The sequence below is a fragment of the Procambarus clarkii genome, chromosome 3 (genome assembly GCF_040958095.1).
Source record: "Procambarus clarkii isolate CNS0578487 chromosome 3, FALCON_Pclarkii_2.0, whole genome shotgun sequence".
In the NCBI taxonomy this organism is placed as follows: domain Eukaryota; kingdom Metazoa; phylum Arthropoda; class Malacostraca; order Decapoda; family Cambaridae; genus Procambarus; species Procambarus clarkii.
In genome coordinates this window covers 17,622,758-17,641,677 of record NC_091152.1, presented here as the reverse complement: position 1 = coordinate 17,641,677, position 18,920 = coordinate 17,622,758, and the positions used below count along the sequence as shown (strand labels likewise).

The window sequence follows — 18,920 nt, the reverse complement described above, 5'->3', positions numbered from 1 at the left end:
GAAGGGACGACGACGTTTCAGTCCGTCCTGGACCATTCTCAAGTCGATGGAAAGACCATTCTCGACTTGAGAATGGTCCAGGACGGACCGAAACGTCGTCGTCCCTTTACATTCTAGTGTGTGGTCTGGTCAACATACTCTTTTGCATTCCTCCGCATACTGCAAATGACTCTTCCTTTCTAGAATAACCTCCTTTGTGGTCTCGTTTGCAAACACTATCTTCACCAGGCGATCTCTGTCCTTGTTGCACCAACCCAACCTGAAAACCTTCTCAATGTTTTGTTCAGCCCCTTCCATCTTTAACCCCTTTAGTATCCCATTTACTGCCTCTCTGTCCTTGCTCTTCCATTCTTGCTTATTTGAGACTTCCTGTTCTTTGATGCCTACAGCTACCACTGATCTTGTGAGCGCAACTCACAGGATGAGTGGCGCTGCCCAATACTGTCACTATGGTGGTGTGTCTACTCACAGGATGAGTGGCGCTGCCCAATACTGTCACTATGGCGGTGTGTCTACTCACAGGATGAGTGCTGCTGCCCAATACTGTCACTATGGCGGTGTGTCCACTCACAGGATGAGTGACGCTGCCCAATACTGTCACTATGGCGGTGTGTCTACTCACAGGATGAGTGGCGCTGCCCAATACTGTCACTATGGCGGTGTGTCCACTCAAAGGATGAGTGGCGCTGCCCAATACTGTCACTATGGTGGTGTGTCCACTCACAAGATGAGTGGCGCTGCCCAATACTGTCACTATGGCGGTGTGTCCACTCACAGGATGAGTGGCGCTGCCCAATACTGTCACTATGGCGGTGTGTCCACTCACAGGATGAGTGGCGCTGCCCAATACTGTCACTATGGCAGTGTGTCCACTCACAGGATGAGTGGCGATGCCCAATACTGTCTTTATGGCGGTGTGTCCACTCACAAGATGAGTGGCGCTGCCCAATACTGTCACTATGGCGGTGTGTCTACTCGTAGGATGAGTGGCGCTGCCCAATACTGTTACTATGGTGGTGTGTCCACTCGTAGGATGAGTGGCGCTGCCCAATACTGTCACTATGGTGGTGTGTCCACTCACAAGATGAGTGGCGCTGCCCAATACTGTCACTATGGCGGTGTGTCCACTCACAGGATGAGTGGCGCTGCCCAATACTGTCACTATGGCGGTGTGTCCACTCACAGGATGAGTGGCGCTGCCCAATACTGTCACTATGACGGTGTGTCCACTCACAGGATGAGTGGCGCTGCCCAATACTGTCACTATGGCGGTGTGTCCACTCACAGGATGAGTGGCGCTGCCCAATACTGTCACTATGACGGTGTGTCCACTCGTAGGATGAGTGACGCTGCCCAATACTGTCACTATGGTGGTGTGTCCACTCACAGGATGAGTGGCGCTGCCCAATACTGTCACTATGACGGTGTGTCCACTCACAGGATGAGTGACGCTGCCCAATACTGTCACTATGGCGGTGTGTTCACTCCCAGGATGAGTGACGCTGCCCAATACTGTCACTATGGCGGTGTGTCCACTCCCAGGATGAGTGACGCTGCCCAATACTGTCACTATGGCGGTGTGTCCACTCACAGGATGAGTGACGCTGCCCAATACTGTCATTATGGCGGTGTGTCCACTCACAGGATGAGTGACGCTGCCCAATACTGTCACTATGGCGGTGTGTTCACTCCCAGGATGAGTGACGCTGCCCAATACTGTCACTATGGCGGTGTGTCCACTCCCAGGATGAGTGACGCTGCCCAATACTGTCACTATGGCGGTGTGTCCACTCACAGGATGAGTGGCGCTGCCCAATACTGTCACTATGGCGGTGTGTCCACCCACAGGATGAGTGACGCTGCCCAATACTGTCACTATGGTGGTGTGTCCACTCACAGGATGAGTGGCGCTGCCCAATACTGTCACTATGGTGGTGTGTCCACCCACAGGATGAGTGACGCTGCCCAATACTGTCACTATGGCGGTGTGTCCACTCACAGGATGAGTGGCGCTGCCCAATACTGTCACTATGGTGGTGTGTCCACCCACAGGATGAGTGGCGCTGCCCAATACTGTCACTATGGTGGTGTGTCCACCCACAGGATGAGTGACGCTGCCCAATACTGTCACTATGGCGGTGTGTCCACTCACAGGATGAGTGGCGCTGCCCAATACTGTCACTATGGCGGTGTGTCCACTCACAGGATGAGTGACGCTGCCCAATACTGTCACTATGGCGGTGTGTCCACTCACAGGATGAGTGACGCTGTCCAATACTGTCACTATGGCGGTGTGTCCACTCACAGGATGAGTGACGCTGCCCAATACTGTCACTATGGCGGTGTGTCCACTCACAGGATGAGTGGCGCTGCCCAATACTGTCACTATGGCGGTGTGTCCACTCACAGGATGAGTGACGCTGCCCAATACTGTCACTATGGCGGTGTGTCCACTCACAGGATGAGTGGCGATGCCCAATACTGTCACTATGGCGGTGTGTCCACTCACAGGATGAGTGGCGCTGCCCAATACTGTCACTATGGCGGTGTGTCCACTCACAGGATGAGTGGCGCTGCCCAATACTGTCACTATGGCGGTGTGTCCACTCACAGGATGAGTGGCGCTGCCCAATACTGTCACTATGGCGGTGTGTCCACTCACAGGATGAGTGACGCTGCCCAATACTGTCACTATGGCGGTGTGTCCACTCACAGGATGAGTGGCGCTGCCCAATACTGTCACTATGGCGGTGTGTCCACCCACAGGATGAGTGACGCTGCCCAATACTGTCACTATGGCGGTGTGTCCACTCACAGGATGAGTGACGCTGCCCAATACTGTCACTATGGCGGTGTGTCCACCCACAGGATGAGTGACGCTGCCCAATACTGTCACTATGGCGGTGTGTCCACTCACAGGATGAGTGACGCTGCCCAATACTGTCACTATGGCGGTGTGTTCACTCCTAGGATGAGTGGCGCTGCCCAATACTGTCACTATGGCGGTGTGTCTACTCACAGGATGAGTGACGCTGCCCAATACTGTCACTATGGCGGTGTGTTCACTCCCAGGATGAGTGACGCTGCCCAATACTGTCACTATGGCGGTGTGTCCACTCACAGGATGAGTGGCGCTGCCCAATACTGTCACTATGGCGGTGTGTCCACCCACAGGATGAGTGACGCTGCCCAATACTGTCACTATGGTGGTGTGTCCACTCACAGGATGAGTGGCGCTGCCCAATACTGTCACTATGGTGGTGTGTCCACCCACAGGATGAGTGACGCTGCCCAATACTGTCACTATGGTGGTGTGTCCACTCACAGGATGAGTGGCGCTGCCCAATACTGTCACTATGGTGGTGTGTCCACCCACAGGATGAGTGGCGCTGCCCAATACTGTCACTATGGTGGTGTGTCCACCCACAGGATGAGTGACGCTGCCCAATACTGTCACTATGGCGGTGTGTCCACTCACAGGATGAGTGGCGCTGCCCAATACTGTCACTATGGCGGTGTGTCCACTCACAGGATGAGTGACGCTGCCCAATACTGTCACTATGGCGGTGTGTCCACTCACAGGATGAGTGACGCTGTCCAATACTGTCACTATGGCGGTGTGTCCACTCACAGGATGAGTGACGCTGCCCAATACTGTCACTATGGCGGTGTGTCCACTCACAGGATGAGTGGCGCTGCCCAATACTGTCACTATGGCGGTGTGTCCACTCACAGGATGAGTGACGCTGCCCAATACTGTCACTATGGCGGTGTGTCCACTCACAGGATGAGTGGCGATGCCCAATACTGTCACTATGGCGGTGTGTCCACTCACAGGATGAGTGGCGCTGCCCAATACTGTCACTATGGCGGTGTGTCCACTCACAGGATGAGTGGCGCTGCCCAATACTGTCACTATGGCGGTGTGTCCACTCACAGGATGAGTGGCGCTGCCCAATACTGTCACTATGGCGGTGTGTCCACTCACAGGATGAGTGACGCTGCCCAATACTGTCACTATGGCGGTGTGTCCACTCACAGGATGAGTGGCGCTGCCCAATACTGTCACTATGGCGGTGTGTCCACCCACAGGATGAGTGACGCTGCCCAATACTGTCACTATGGCGGTGTGTCCACTCACAGGATGAGTGACGCTGCCCAATACTGTCACTATGGCGGTGTGTCCACCCACAGGATGAGTGACGCTGCCCAATACTGTCACTATGGCGGTGTGTCCACTCACAGGATGAGTGACGCTGCCCAATACTGTCACTATGGCGGTGTGTTCACTCCTAGGATGAGTGGCGCTGCCCAATACTGTCACTATGGCGGTGTGTCTACTCACAGGATGAGTGACGCTGCCCAATACTGTCACTATGGCGGTGTGTTCACTCCCAGGATGAGTGACGCTGCCCAATACTGTCACTATGGCGGTGTGTCCACTCACAGGATGAGTGGCGCTGCCCAATACTGTCACTATGGCGGTGTGTCCACCCACAGGATGAGTGACGCTGCCCAATACTGTCACTATGGCGGTGTGTCCACTCACAGGATGAGTGACGCTGCCCAATACTGTCACTATGGCGGTGTGTCCACTCACAGGATGAGTGACGCTGCCCAATACTGTCACTATGGCGGTGTGTTCACTCCCAGGATGAGTGACGCTGCCCAATACTGTCACTATGGCGGTGTGTTCACTCCCAGGATGAGTGCCGCTGCCCAATACTGTCACTATGGCGGTGTGTTCACTCACAGGATGAGTGGCGCTGCCCAATACTGTCACTATGGCGGTGTGTCCACTCACAGGATGAGTGACGCTGCCCAATACTGTCACTATGGCGGTGTACGTGTCCACTCACAGGATGAGTGGCGCTGCCCAATACTGTCACTATGGCGGTGTGTCCACTCACAGGATGAGTGACGCTGTCCAATAATCTCGTCCCTTGGGAGCAAAAATTATCAAAAATTAATTAAATCAAGTTTCAGAAGAAACCCGAGAGGGAGAGAGTGAATGAGGCTTAAGTTGAGGGTGAGAGAGAGGGAGAGAGGTGACGAGTGAGGGGCTGAAGTGAGAGAGAGGGAGAGAGGGGAGGTAGAGGCAGGGGTAAGAGGGGGGTTCTAGGAGCCTCGGGTGAGAGTGATGTGCAGGGGGTTAATGTGTTAGGGGGAGGAGGAAGAGCAAGCTTAAGTGTGCAGTGGGGGAGGAAGTTGAGGTTAGAAGGGGGGGGGGTTGTGGATGGGTAGGGACTGAGTGGGAGGGGTCACGTGGGGAGGGGGGGTGGGGGAGGGGGGGGGGACCGTGAGAAGGGGTTAACACCATTATACAAACAGGATTTCCAGAAGCCCTTGTCAGCTGGTGCGTGTACTCACCTAGTTGTGCTTACAGGGGTTGAGCTTTGGCTCTTTGGTTCCGCCTCACAACTGTCAGTCAACTGGTGTACAGATTCCTGAGCCTATTGGGCTCTATCATATCTACACTTGAAACTGTGTATGGAGTCAGCCTCCACCACATCACTTCCTAATGCATTCCTTTTGTTAACTACTGTGACACTAAACAAATTCTTTCTAACGTCTCTGTGGCTCATTTGGCTACTCATTCTCCACCTGTGTCCCCTTGTTCGTGTCCCACCCGTGCTGAAGAGTTTGTCTTTCCCCATCCTGTCAATTCCCCTGAGAATTTTGTAGGTGGTTATCATGTCTCCCCTTACTCTTCTGTTTTCCAGGGATGAGAGGTTCAGCTCCTTTAGCCTTTCCTCGTAGCTCATACCTCTCAGTTCCGGGACGAGCCTGGTGGCATACCGCTGAATCTTCTCTAACTTTGTCTTGTGTTTAACTAGGTATGGACTCCAGGCTGGCGCTGCATATTCCAGGATTGGTCTGATGTAAGTTGTGTACAGGGTTCTGAATGCTTCCTTACACAAGTGTGTAAGGCGAGTGCGCCTTGTACCAGTACTGGAACCGCCCCCTCCCCCCCCCCCCAAAAAAAAAAAAACATTCATACCCGTGCACACACACACACACGTGCGCACACAAACACACACACACGTGCGCACACAAACACACACACATATGCGTGTACACACATACACACACACACACACGCGTGTACACACACACACACACACTCGCACACACACACACACACACACACACACACACACACACACACACACACACACACACACACACACAGAGGCTGCGAGGGGTTCAGAGACTACATAACAGGCACCATGACAATGGGAGGACCAAGAGTAGTAGTAGCAGTAATATACAACCCTCCACCAAATGACAGAAGACCCAGGCAAGAGTATGACGACAACAACATGGCAGCCAACACTATAATTGAGAGAACTGCCATTGCTGCCGTAGAAATCGTTCCCATCTGCTTATCATGGGAGACCTCGACCACGGAAAGATATACTGGGAGAACGAGGAACAGCATGGAGGTATAGCAACATGGGGAGCTAAACTATTGGACGTAATAGCAAGAAACATTTTATACCAGCATGTCAGGGGAACCAGCCCATCCTCCGAATAGACAGTGCGTTTTAATACTAAATGTAATAAGTACAATCCTGACTATCAGCATAGTACATAAATTACACTTAATCGCCAGCATCGCACCAAAATATTGTGAATATTAGAGTTTACCTGAAAAGCTGTATAGAAAACAACGACCTAACCTAACCTTTGGGAGTGTAGGAAGACATGTAAATAGCATTTATTGCTTCTTAATTACAATTAGTACTTAACTTATAGCTAAATTGATAATACAATATTCTAAAACTAATAAAACCAAACTAAAGTCTTTCAATAAATTATAAAGTAACTCAGGATATTTTCAAATTTTGTATAAAATCTCTGTTTTGTAATAAAACTGAAAAAGAAATACATTATATAGTATTTAAAACTTGTGAATATGGAATTTAACACGATAAGTTTAACATAACGTTGTATTAGTATATAAACAGAAAATGAAGAGGATATGTGGGGAGGTAAATGAAACAACCTAATAAGTGTGATTATGTACTATACAGTCAGGAATGTACTTATTACATATAATATTAAATTGTACTGTCTATTCGGAGGAAGGGTTGCAGGACCCCACAAGAATGAGAGACCATGACAACCATCGAGGCTCAACCTGGTAGTGACTGTGAACGACTCCGACATAAGGGAAACCACCTTGGAAGCCCCCGTGGGAATGAACGATCACAGTGAATGTTTGAGTATCTGGTACAAGTTGGGGTTAACGTACTCAAAACAAAAGACTTCCATTGTAACGTCTCGGAAATTGAAAGAAAGAAAAGGAGAAAACTCATAATGTGAGGTTGAAGGGAAGAGTGAGGAAGAGTGGTAAGGGGAAAGGGAAAGTTTAGATTGAGAGAAAGGAGGAAAGTAGTAGAGTTGAAATTACTGCCACCATCCATTCATTAGTTAATTATAAGACAAGGAATGGAACTTGTCGGTACAACAATATTATACGATGCTTATTACGTAACAACTCTTGTATATATCTCAAAAAAAAAGAAAAAAAATCTCAAACAACTGTAAGTATGTAAATTACATAGTCAAGAATTTTTACATTATTCTTTTAGCAAGTACGAATTTGTTATAATATATTTCTTTTTCAGTTTTATTACACAACAGAGATTTTATACAAAATTTGAAAATATCCTGAATTACTTTATAATTTATTGAAAGAATTTAGTTTGGTTTTATTAGTTTTAGAATATTGTATTATCAATTTAGCTATAAGTTAAGACAATTTAAAAAGTTAATCAATTATATCTTCACTCAAATGAGTATCATAATTCAACATATTACTTCATGTTCAAATGTTAATTTGAGATCACCACACAGTAACTGAGAGCAACTAGTTACCTTCAAGGCAACTTGAAGGTAACCTGTGACAATTAACACTATGAAAGATGTAACCTTTGAATGCTCAGGACCGACTGTGCCGCCAATATCGCGAGTGACTGACTCGTTGAATGTGAAATATTAAATAAACTCTTTATTGGCGTTGCAGCATTCCCAATGTCCTTCACATTGATCTAGATAAAATAAGTGTTTTAAGCATCATGTGGCAAATGGAATCCAATTTTAATTTTATTTTTAATTTTGCCCCGAGGGGCGAGTTTATTGCGCAGCGCCACTCATCCTGTGAGTGGACACACCGCCATAGTGACAGTATTGGGCAGCGTCACTCATCCTGTGAGTGGACACACCGCCATAGTGACAGTATTGGGCAGCGTCACTCATCCTGTGAGTGGACACACCGCCATAGTGACAGTATTGGGCAGCGCCACTCATCCTGTGAGTGGACACACCGCCATAGTGACAGTATTGGGCAGCGCCACTCATCCTGTGAGTGGACACACCGCCATAGTGACAGTATTGGGCAGCGTCACTCATCCTGTGAGTGGACACACCGCCAGTGACAGTATTGGGCAGCGTCACTCATCCTGTGAGTGGACACACCGCCATAGTGACAGTATTGGGCAGCGCCACTCATCCTGTGAGTGGACACACCGCCATAGTGACAGTATTGGGCAGCGCCACTCATCCTGTGAGTGGACACACCGCCATAGTGACAATATTGGGCAGCGCCACTCATCCTGTGAGTGGACACACCGCCATAGTGACAGTATTGGGCAGCGCCACTCATCCTGTGAGTGGACACACCGCCATAGTGACAGTATTGGGCAGCGCCACTCATCCTGTGAGTGGACACACCGCCATAGTGACAGTATTGGGCAGCGCCACTCATCCTGTGAGTGGACACACCGCCATAGTGACAGTATTGGGCAGCGCCACTCATCCTGTGAGTGGACACACCGCCATAGTGACAGTATTGGGCAGCGTCACTCATCCTGTGAGTGGACACACCGCCATAGTGACAGTATTGGGCAGCGCCACTCATCCTGTGAGTGGACACACCGCCATAGTGACAGTATTGGGCAGCGTCACTCATCCTGTGAGTGGACACACCGCCATAGTGACAGTATTGGGCAGCGTCACTCATCCTGTGAGTCGACACACCGCCATAGTGACAGTATTGGGCAGCGTCACTCATCCTGTGAGTGGACACACTGCCATAGTGACAGTATTGGGCAGCGCCACTCATCCTGTGAGTGGACACACCGCCATAGTGACAGTATTGGGCAGCGTCACTCATCTTGTGAGTGGACACACCGCCATAGTGACAGTATTGGGCAGCGTCACTCATCCTGTGAGTGGACACCGCCATAGTGACAGTATTGGGCAGCGTCACTCATCCTGTGAGTGGACACACCGCCATAGTGACAGTATTGGGCAGCGTCACTCATCTTGTGAGTGGACACACCGCCATAGTGACAGTATTGGGCAGCGCCACTCATCCTGTGAGTGGACACACCGCCATAGTGACAGTATTGGGCAGCGCCACTCATCTTGTGAGTGGACACACCGCCATAGTGACAGTATTGGGCAGCGCCACTCATCTTGTGAGTGGACACACCGCCATAGTGACAGTATTGGGCAGCGCCACTCATCCTGTGAGTGGACACACCGCCATAGTGACAGTATTGGGCAGCGCCACTCATCCTGTGAGTGGACACACCGCCATAGTGACAGTATTGGGCAGCGCCACTCATCCTGTGAGTGGACACACCGCCATAGTGACAGTATTGGGCAGCGTCACTCATCCTGTGAGTGTACACACCGCCATAGCAGCATGAACAACACTCCCCAATAGGAAGAAAACCCGCTGGGTTGTTCATCCTGTCACTTGTACCCAGACACAGCTGGGACTTGCTTAACTGTCTCAAGTGAACAGCTTATCAAACAAGAAGATTAACATCTGTCAACCCTTAAAATTTTACGTTAATGTTAATAAATGTCATGTTATGGAATGTGTAATCAGAGATAATTGACCACACTCAACTTATACATTATGTGGAATGGAATTAAATAACTCTATTAATTTAAAGAACGAGACCTAAGGGTTATCTTGAGATGATTTCGGGGCTTTAGTGTCCCCGCGGCCCGGTCCTCGACCAGGCCTCCACCCCCAGGAAGCAGCCCATGACAGCTGACTAACACCCAATTACCTAATTTACTGCTAGGTAACAGGGGCATAGGGTGAAAGAAACTCTGCCTATTGTTTCTCGCCGGCGCCTGGGATCGAACCCAGGACCACAGGATCACAAGTCCCGCGTGCTGTCCGCTCGGCCGACCGGTGGTTTCAGATAGTAAGCTGTCGTAAGAGGAGCACAGAGAACATTGTGAGAGGAGCGTAAGCATCGCTTTCAAACTTCAGACTTGCTTTTATAATTAAAAGTAATCATTATGGAGGTGAAATACTAAAGAAACTGTTCATGACCTTCGTGAGACCAAAATTGGAATATGCAGCAGTTGTATGGTGCCCATATCTCAAGAAACACATCAATAAACTGGAAATGGTGCACAGGTACTCAAAAGTACCTCCCGGTACTCCCGGTACGACAGGGAGCCGGTCGGCCGAGCGGACAGCGCACTGGACTTGTGATCCTGTGGTCCCGGGTTCGATCCCGGGCGCCGGCGAGAAACAATGGGCAGAGTTTCTTTCACCCTATGCCCCTGTTACCTAGCAGTAAAATAGGTACCTGGGTGTTAGTCAGCTGTCACGGGCTGCTTCCTGGGGGTGGAGGTTTGGTCGAGGACCGGGCCGCGGGGACACTAAAGCCCCGAAATCATCTCAAGATAACCTCAAGAAGGTATGATACAAAAGGGCTTCAGGAAATGAAAAACAAAAGATATGAGGGAGATACTAGAGGCGTTAAAGATGATAAAACTTGAAGATAGAAGAAAAAGACGTGACATGATCACCACTTACAAAATACTAACAGGAATCGACCAAATTGACAAAGAGAAATTCCTGAAACCAGCAACTTCACGAACAAGAGAACATAGACTCCAGCTAAGGAAACAAAGGTCCTGATCACATATTTGAGTGTTTTCTTTTGCAAACAGAGTGGTAGACGGTTGGAACAAGTTACGTGAGAAGGTGGTGGAGGCCAAGACCGTCAGTAGCTTCAAAGCGTTATACGAGAAAGAGTGCTGGGAAGACGGGACCCCAAGAGCATAGCTCTCATCCTTTAACTACACTTAGGTAATTACACTTAGGTAATTACACGGGCATCTGTTGGCCCCTGGACGTGAGAAAGACTGTTAGACTGGACGGAATCTCACCATGGGTACTGAAAAAATGCGCTTGCCACTCTCCATGGTGTAGAGTAAATCACTGGAGACGGGAGACCTACCAGAAATATGGAAGACGGCTAATGTAGTCCCAATATACAAAAAGGGCGACAGACAAGAGGCACTGAACTACAGGCCAGTGTCCTTGACTTGTATACCATGCAAGGTGATGGAGAAGATCGTGAGAAAAAACCTGGTAACACATCTGGAGAGAAGGGACTTCGTGACACAGCACCACGGGTTCAGGGAGGGTAAATCTTGCCTTACAGGCTTGATAGAATTCTACGATCAGGTGACACAGATTAAGCAAGAAAGAAAAGGGTGGACAGACTGCATTTTCTTGGACTGTCGGAAAGCCTTTGACACAGTACCCCATAAGAGAGAGGGTACTGTCGGAGGTCACACGCTCCCAAAGAAAGAACTTTTTTAGTGTCAGAGTGGTTGACAAATGGAATGCATTAGACAGTGATGTAGTGGAGGCTGACTCCATACACAGTTTCAAGTGTAGATATGATAGAGCCCAATAGGCTCAGGAATCTGTACACCAGTTGATTGACAGTTGAGAGACGGGACCAAAGAGCCAGAGCTCAACCCCCGCAAGCACAACAAGACGAGTACACACACTCTCGTCAGCAAGCAGACTGCTGCTGCTGCTGCTGCCTGCTGGTGTCTGCGGTGACGGCTTCCTGCACCAGCTGAGACAAGCAGAACCGCGTGTGTCTTACACTTCCTGCTTGCCTGACCTTGTTGCGCCTCGCCCCCCCCCCTCCCCCGCTCCCACACCCTCAGTAGTCAGCAGGTAATGTGTCTGCTGACCCCCGCTCCCACACCCTCAATAGTCAGCAGGTAATGTGTCTGCTGACCCCCGCTCCCACACCCTCAGTAGTCAGCAGGTAATGTGTCTGCTGACCCCCGCTCCCACACCCTCAATAGTCAGCAGGTAATGTCCCCGTGAGTGGGGGGGTGGGGGGGCAGCGCTGACGGCTCGCACCATTGTTGACATCTCTGCCATTTTTTTGCACTAGTTTCTATCGCGTTTTTAACTTGCAATTTAGCGAATGATTGTAGTTAATGACGCGCGCAGCTCCACGGAGGGAGTGTTGCCTGTTGTGGCGCGTTAATCACGCCCGGCACCACTGTCTGGCGTCACCTCTGTAGCCCCCGTCACCACCCACCTGAGTCACCTCTGTAGCCCCCGTCACCACCCACCTGAGTCACCTCTGTAGCCCCCGTCACCACCCACCTGAGTCACCTCTGTAGCCCCCGTCACCACCCACCTCAGTCACCTCTGTAGCCCTCGGGCTGTGGGTGGGTCGCCCACAGGCCACCCACAGTGGGCGGCCTGTGGGTGGCCTGTGGGTGGCCTGTGGGCGGCCTGTGGGTGGCCTGTGGGCGGCCTGTGGGCGGCCTGTGGGTGTCATGCCACATGACAGTAGTGGGAATGACAACATACTGACCACTATTTGTTTTATTGGAAAGTTTTTTAGACCGAATTTTCCAGACTTTTATTCCTCGCTAACTTTCATCCTGTTTTCAGGCAAAATATTTTCAGAGTTTAGTTTGAGACCGAAATTTGACAGAGACCATTTTAAGACCAAAATTTTCCTGAGTTTTAATCCTTGCTGAGGTCTTAAAAGAGTTATTATGGATACAATTAAACTCAACCAACGTGAGCAGATATGTTAAAATGTTCACCAGAAGTTAGTTCTTGGACCCGGCTCTGTACATTTATAAGTGTAGTTTAGTTATTAAAAGTCAATTTCCCTGACATTTAAATCATAGTTATTTCGAACATAATAAGAAAAGAAAATTGAGTTACCGAGTTCTAGCTCTCGTCCTCCGCCTTAGTTTACTCTCGTAGATTCGATACTAGCAATCTAATCTCCCTGAAAGTTAAACTCCCTGTATTTAACCCCGCTGCCTTTCTGACATAGTAAAATTGATCAAAGAACATTTACCAAGCTCCAGCTCTTGTCTCCGCCTTAATTTTCTATTACAACTCCATTATTAACCCATTAAGTTTCCTGAACTAAAAAAACGCTATATTTCAGCCATAGTAAAACACAACAATTGAGTTACCGAGTTCTAGCTCTCGTCCTCCGCCTTAGTTTCATCTCACAACTCCGCTATTATCTCATCAATTTCCTAATGATTTAAAAAATAGTTATTTCAGATGTAGTAAATAAGTTCAACACACTTACAGAACTCCAGCTCCTGGCCTCCGCCTTAGTTTACTGTTACAACTTTGGTAATATTATATAAATTCCCCTGAGATTTTAACCCGCTGTATTTCGAACGCAGTAAATCAAACTGAATCAGTAACCAAGTTCTAGCTCCGGTCCCCCAACTTTAGCCCCGTCTCTTATCTTTGTTAGTAACTATCCCAATCCCCTAAGAACTAAACCCACTATATTTCTGACTATATTTCAGTAATTAAGATCAAGGTAATTACCCAATTTCAGCTCTTGTCCTCCGCCTTAGAGCATTAGTATCTCTCCATTAGTATCTATCCAAATCCTCTAAAATTTAAACCCGCTGTATTTCAGACCATTTAAAATAGTGTCAAATAAATACCGAGTTGCAACTGTTGTGCCCCGCCCTAGTTCACTTGTACAACTCTGCTATTATCAGTTCATACCGCAGCAAGATATAAAACTGCTATATTTCTGACACAGTCAATAAGATCAAGATGGTTATCAAGCGCCAGCTCCTGTCCTCCGCCTCAGTTCAATGTTCATCAAACTTAATCATTCCAGAACATATCAGACCCGTTCCCTCAATATCACTTTATCAAAGTAAACCTAACCACTCCTTCAGTACGCTTGTGTAGTCACAAGTGTAAATAACCACTTATCAGGTAATAGTCACACGGTCAGAACACCCCTTATCTCCCTCACCCCTTACCTGCCCCCCCCCTCCCTTATCTCCCTCACCCCTTACCTGTCCCCCCCCCTCCCTTAGGAATAGTGGTTGGGCACTATTCCTTCCTTCGTCCCATCCCAAACCCTTATCCTGACCCCTTCCCAGTGCTATATAGTCGTGATGGCTTGGCGCTTTCCCCCTGATAATTCCCTTCCCCCCACTCCCTACACCCGTATCTTCCCCTCCCTCACCCCCCCCCCTCCCCCGCATCTCACCTTTCCCCAACTTCCCCTTCCCAAAGTCCCCCAGAATCTCCCTCCTTCCCCATAATTTACAAATACAACTACTGTATTATCAATAATCTCACTGTATTTGTGTCTCTCTCTCTCCACGTTCACAGTCTGTTCTCTGTACAACACTTGCACTCGTTATTCATGTTCTCTGCAAATCATATTTTTCGCCTGTTTCTAAATGTTCTTCCTATTCTCTTTCATGTTCTCTACAAATCCCAGTTATGTCCTTTGTCATGTTCTCATAATGTTCTTCACAAGTTCATTCTTCGTATACTCTATATATTCCTTTAATGTTTTCATGTTCTCTGCAAGTTCAATTCATATTCCCCTCGCATGTTCACCGTGTCCATTGCATTCTCTTGCTTGTTAATTAAAATAAAATGTACAATTATTTCTGTCATTCAATAACTAGTTCTGTGTCAAATATTATCAATCGCATTACTGTTCTCCTAACAAATTAGTTACAATTTATTTAGTCAGTCACCAACTTTATTTTCAAAAACTATTTCAATATAATTGTGCTTAAGAACTTATTATTTCATACCAGCATTCTTCGTAAACAAATTTTCACCTTATACTGTAACAAATTTACCAATATATTCTTTTCATATCGTTTCTAACGAAAATTATTAGTCAATCAACTGAAAAAAGTCGCTTTCATCATTTCTTAACTAAAATAACACTTCTCTCAACTGAAAATAGTCAAGAGTAACTTCTATCAACACTTTTTTAACAGCCATTAGGCTTCGTGGAATAAGACAAAATAGCCAAAGGGATCTGTCAACACCGTTCTTAACTAAAATTATTTTTCATTCAACTAAAAATAGTCAAGAGTAATTTCCTTTAACACTTTCGTAACTGACAGTATACTTCATGGAGTAAGTCAAAGTTATTCTCAGAGACATTAAGATAAGACACAATGACATCAAAATATGATTTATACCATCAAAAGTCATTCTCAAAGGCGTCAAAGTTTTTATCAGAATCATCAAAGTTACACTCAGACTCATCAAAGTTATTCTCTAGTACATCTTCGAGCATCAAAGAAACTTTTTAAAACATCTTCATGTATTAAAAGACTCTCCCTGTGTTGTATTTACTAATGCAAGATACTCTTAAACATCTTCGTGCATTTAAAGATTCTTTCCAAGACATCAATAATACTTTCCAAGATATTTAAATTAACATTTGAACATTCTAAGACATCTTTATGCATCAAATAACACTCTCAAAGACATTTAGAATACACCCAAGACATCAAATATAATCTCAAAGACATCAATGTTATCCTCTAAGTCATCAAAGATAATCTCCTAAACATCAAGAATACTCATCAAACATCAACTAACATTCTCAAAGTAACAAACATTATTCTTCATTCAATAAATAGTCAGGAGTAACATTTTATGTATTAATAAAGTTTACTACGACATATCATTATGTAGCCTCAACCAAATTTGAAGTCTTACATCAAACTAAACATGCGCAACTTTCTGTACTTATAAACTTACCCTTCAAGTAGTAATGAATAAAAATAACTAACTTTTATGTAGTTTTCGCTAAGCCATTTACAGTCAAAACTCCTTAATAACATTTAATATGTCACAAAACATTGATCTTTAATTTTCATATCAAACTTGCATTTCTGTTAATAATTATTCTGTTAAAATATATTTTCTTAGCCACTTTATCTTAAAACTGTTCTCTGAACATTGTGCTTAACCCAACCTAACCTGACTTACCTGTACTAGCCTTATCTTGAGGTTATCTTGAGATGATTTCGGGGCTTTAGTGTCCCTGTGACCCGGTCCTCGACCTGGCCTCCACCCTCAGGAAGCAGCCCGTGACAGCTGACTAACACCCAGGTACCTATTTTACTGCTAGGTAACAGGGGCATAGGGTGAAAGAAACTCTGCCCATTGTTTCTCGCCGGCGCCTGGGATCGAACCCAGGATCACAGGATCACAAGTCCAGCGTGCTGTCCGCTCGGCCGACCGGCTCCCTACCTAACCTACCCTAATATAGCTCATGGAACTTACGTAACCCAACCTAACTTGCCTATAGTTACCTAACCTGTCATGCCTGAGTTAACCTATCCTAATGTAACTTACCTAGTCTAACTTACCTGTTTCTCACCTACCTGATGTACCTTACCTATCCTAACACAACTTATTTATTTCCTCTCTGTTTAAGGTAACTTACCCATCCATACCTGATGTAACTTACATAAGTTAGCATGCCTAAAGTAACTTTACTTTCCTTATTTACCTCTACTAGCAAAGTCTGCTGCCCTGCTGGGCTCTGCTGCCGTGCTGGGCTCTGCTGCCGTGCTGGGCTCTGCTGCCATGCTGGGCTCTGCTGCCGTGCTGGGCTCTGCTGCCGTGCTGGGCTCTGCTGCCGTGCTGGGCTCTGCTGCCGTGCTGGGCTCTGCTGCCATGCTGGGCTCTGCTGCCGTGCTGGGCTCTGCTGCCATGCTGGGCTCTGCTGCCGTGCTGGGCTCTGCTGCCGTGCTGGGCTCTGCTGCCGTGCTGGGCTCTGCTGCCGTGCTGGGCTCTGCTGCCATGCTGGGCTCTGCTGCCGTGCTGGGCTCTGCTGCCGTGCTGGGCTCTGCTGCCGTGCTGGGCTCTGCTGCCGTGCTGGGCTCTGCTGCCATGCTGGGCTCTGCTGCCGTGCTGGGCTCTGCTGCCATGCTGGGCTCTGCTGCCGTGCTGGGCTCTGCTGCCGTGCTGGGCTCTGCTGCCATGCTGGGCTCTGCTGCCGTGCTGGGCTCTGCTGCTCTGCGGCTCCACGTGCTGCTATAGACAACAACAGGCGGGTGGATCAAGTGTAAAGTTGACAGAAACTTGTAGAAACTTACCCGAGGATGACACTTGACTATCACGTACGTCAGTCATCACGCTTTCCACGCTAGCTCGGACCCGCTCGGACCCGCTCGGACCCGCTCGGCCCCGCTCGGACCCGCTCGGCCCCGTTCGGCCCCGCTCGGCCCCGCTCGGCCCCGCGGTCTGTCAGACACAGGTAATGTTCCTGTGGTCTGTCAGCCACTGTGGTGCCCCCCCACCACGTAAGCTGTGGTGCCCCCCCACCACGTAAGCTGTGGTGTCCCCCACCACCACGTAAGCTGTGGTGCCCCCCCACCACGTAAGCTGTGGTGCCCCCCCACCACGTAAGCTGTGGTGCCCCCCCCACCACGTAAGCTGTGGTGTCCCCCCCACCACGTAAGCTGTGGTGTCCCCCCCCACCACGTAAGCTGTGGTGTCCCCCCCACCACGTAAGCTGTGGTGTCCCCCCCACCACGTAAGCTGTGGTGTCCCCCCCACCACGTAAGCTGTGGTGTCCCCCCCACCACGTAAGCTGTGGTGTCCCCCCCACCACGTAAGCTGTGGTGTCCCCCCCCCCACCACGTAAGCTGTGGTGTCCATCCCCACCACGTAAGCTGTGGTGTCCCCCCCACCACGTAAGCTGTGGTGTCCATCCCCACCACGTAAGCTGTGGTGTCCCCCCCACCACGTAAGCTGTGGTGTCCCCCCCCACCACGTAAGCTGTGGTGTCCATCCCCACCACGTAAGCTGTGGTGTCCCCCCCACCACGTAAGCTGTGGTGTCCCCCCCACCACGCAAGCTGTGGTGTCCCCCCCACCACGTAAGCTGTGGTGTCCCCCCACCCACCCTGGTATTACCAACTGTTTAAGGTTAACTGTTCCTTTAATAACTCTCAAGTCACTAAATATTTAACGCTAACCTCAAACAGTTAGTTCCTCTCCACACCTGCTGTCTCCACACCTGCTGTCTCCACACCTGCTGTCTCCACACTTGCTGTCTCCACACCTCCTGTCTCCACACCTCCTGTCTCCACACCTGCTGTCTACACACCTGCTGTCTCCACACCTGCTGTCTCCACACTTGCTGTCTCCACACCTCCTGTCTCCACACCTGCTGTCTACACACCTGCTGTCTCCACACCTGCTGTCTCCACACTTGCTGTCTCCACACCTCCTGTCTCCACACCTGCTGTCTCCACACTTGCTGTCTCCACACCTGCTGTCTCCACACTTGCTGTCTCCACACCTCCTGTCTCCACACCTAATGTTCACAGAGCCTGAGTGCATGGTTGACAGAGCCTGAGTGCATGGTTGACAGAGCCCCAGTGCATGGTTGACAGAGCCCCAGTGCATGGTTGACAGAGCCCCAGTGCATGGTTGACAGAGCCCGAGTGCATGGTTGACAGAGCCCGAGTGCATGGTTGACAGAGCCCGAGTGCATGGTTGACAGAGCCTGAGTGCATGGTTGACAGAGCCTGAGTGCATGGTTTACAGAGCCTGAGTGCATGGTTGACAGAGCCCCAGTGCATGGTTTACAGAGCCTGAGTGCATGGTTGACAGAACCCCAGTACAGGGGGGGGGGGATGGAGTGAAACCCCTGCTAGGCTTCAGGGGAAGCCTAGCAGGGGTCCTCGTGGGGTCACTAACACTCCAGGCTGCAATTGTTATCAGTGTCGTGGCTCAATGGACTAGAGTGCGTCTGGGAACACCCAAGGCATAGG

At 48.9% G+C, this 18,920-nt stretch overlaps 2 protein-coding genes across 2 annotated transcripts in view; one reads left to right on the top strand and one right to left on the bottom strand.

The window, feature by feature from the left end:
- The first annotated feature begins 6,391 nt into the window (after nucleotides 1-6,391).
- Nucleotides 6,392-17,179, top strand: LOC138368581 (glycine-rich protein 1-like). The gene is made up of 2 exons (XM_069331112.1): nucleotides 6,392-6,446; nucleotides 16,656-17,179. Exons 1-2 carry the CDS (start codon nucleotides 6,392-6,394, stop codon nucleotides 17,177-17,179), a joined length of 579 nt encoding a protein of 192 aa, XP_069187213.1.
- A 1,138-nt stretch (nucleotides 17,180-18,317) lies between these two features.
- Nucleotides 18,318-18,920, bottom strand: part of LOC123760921 (dentin sialophosphoprotein-like) — a 31,200-nt gene continuing 30,597 nt past the window's right edge. The window contains exon 7 of the mRNA XM_069331103.1: nucleotides 18,318-18,460. Within this exon, the coding sequence (XP_069187204.1) occupies nucleotides 18,318-18,460 (143 nt within the window). The remainder of the gene's footprint in view (nucleotides 18,461-18,920) is intronic.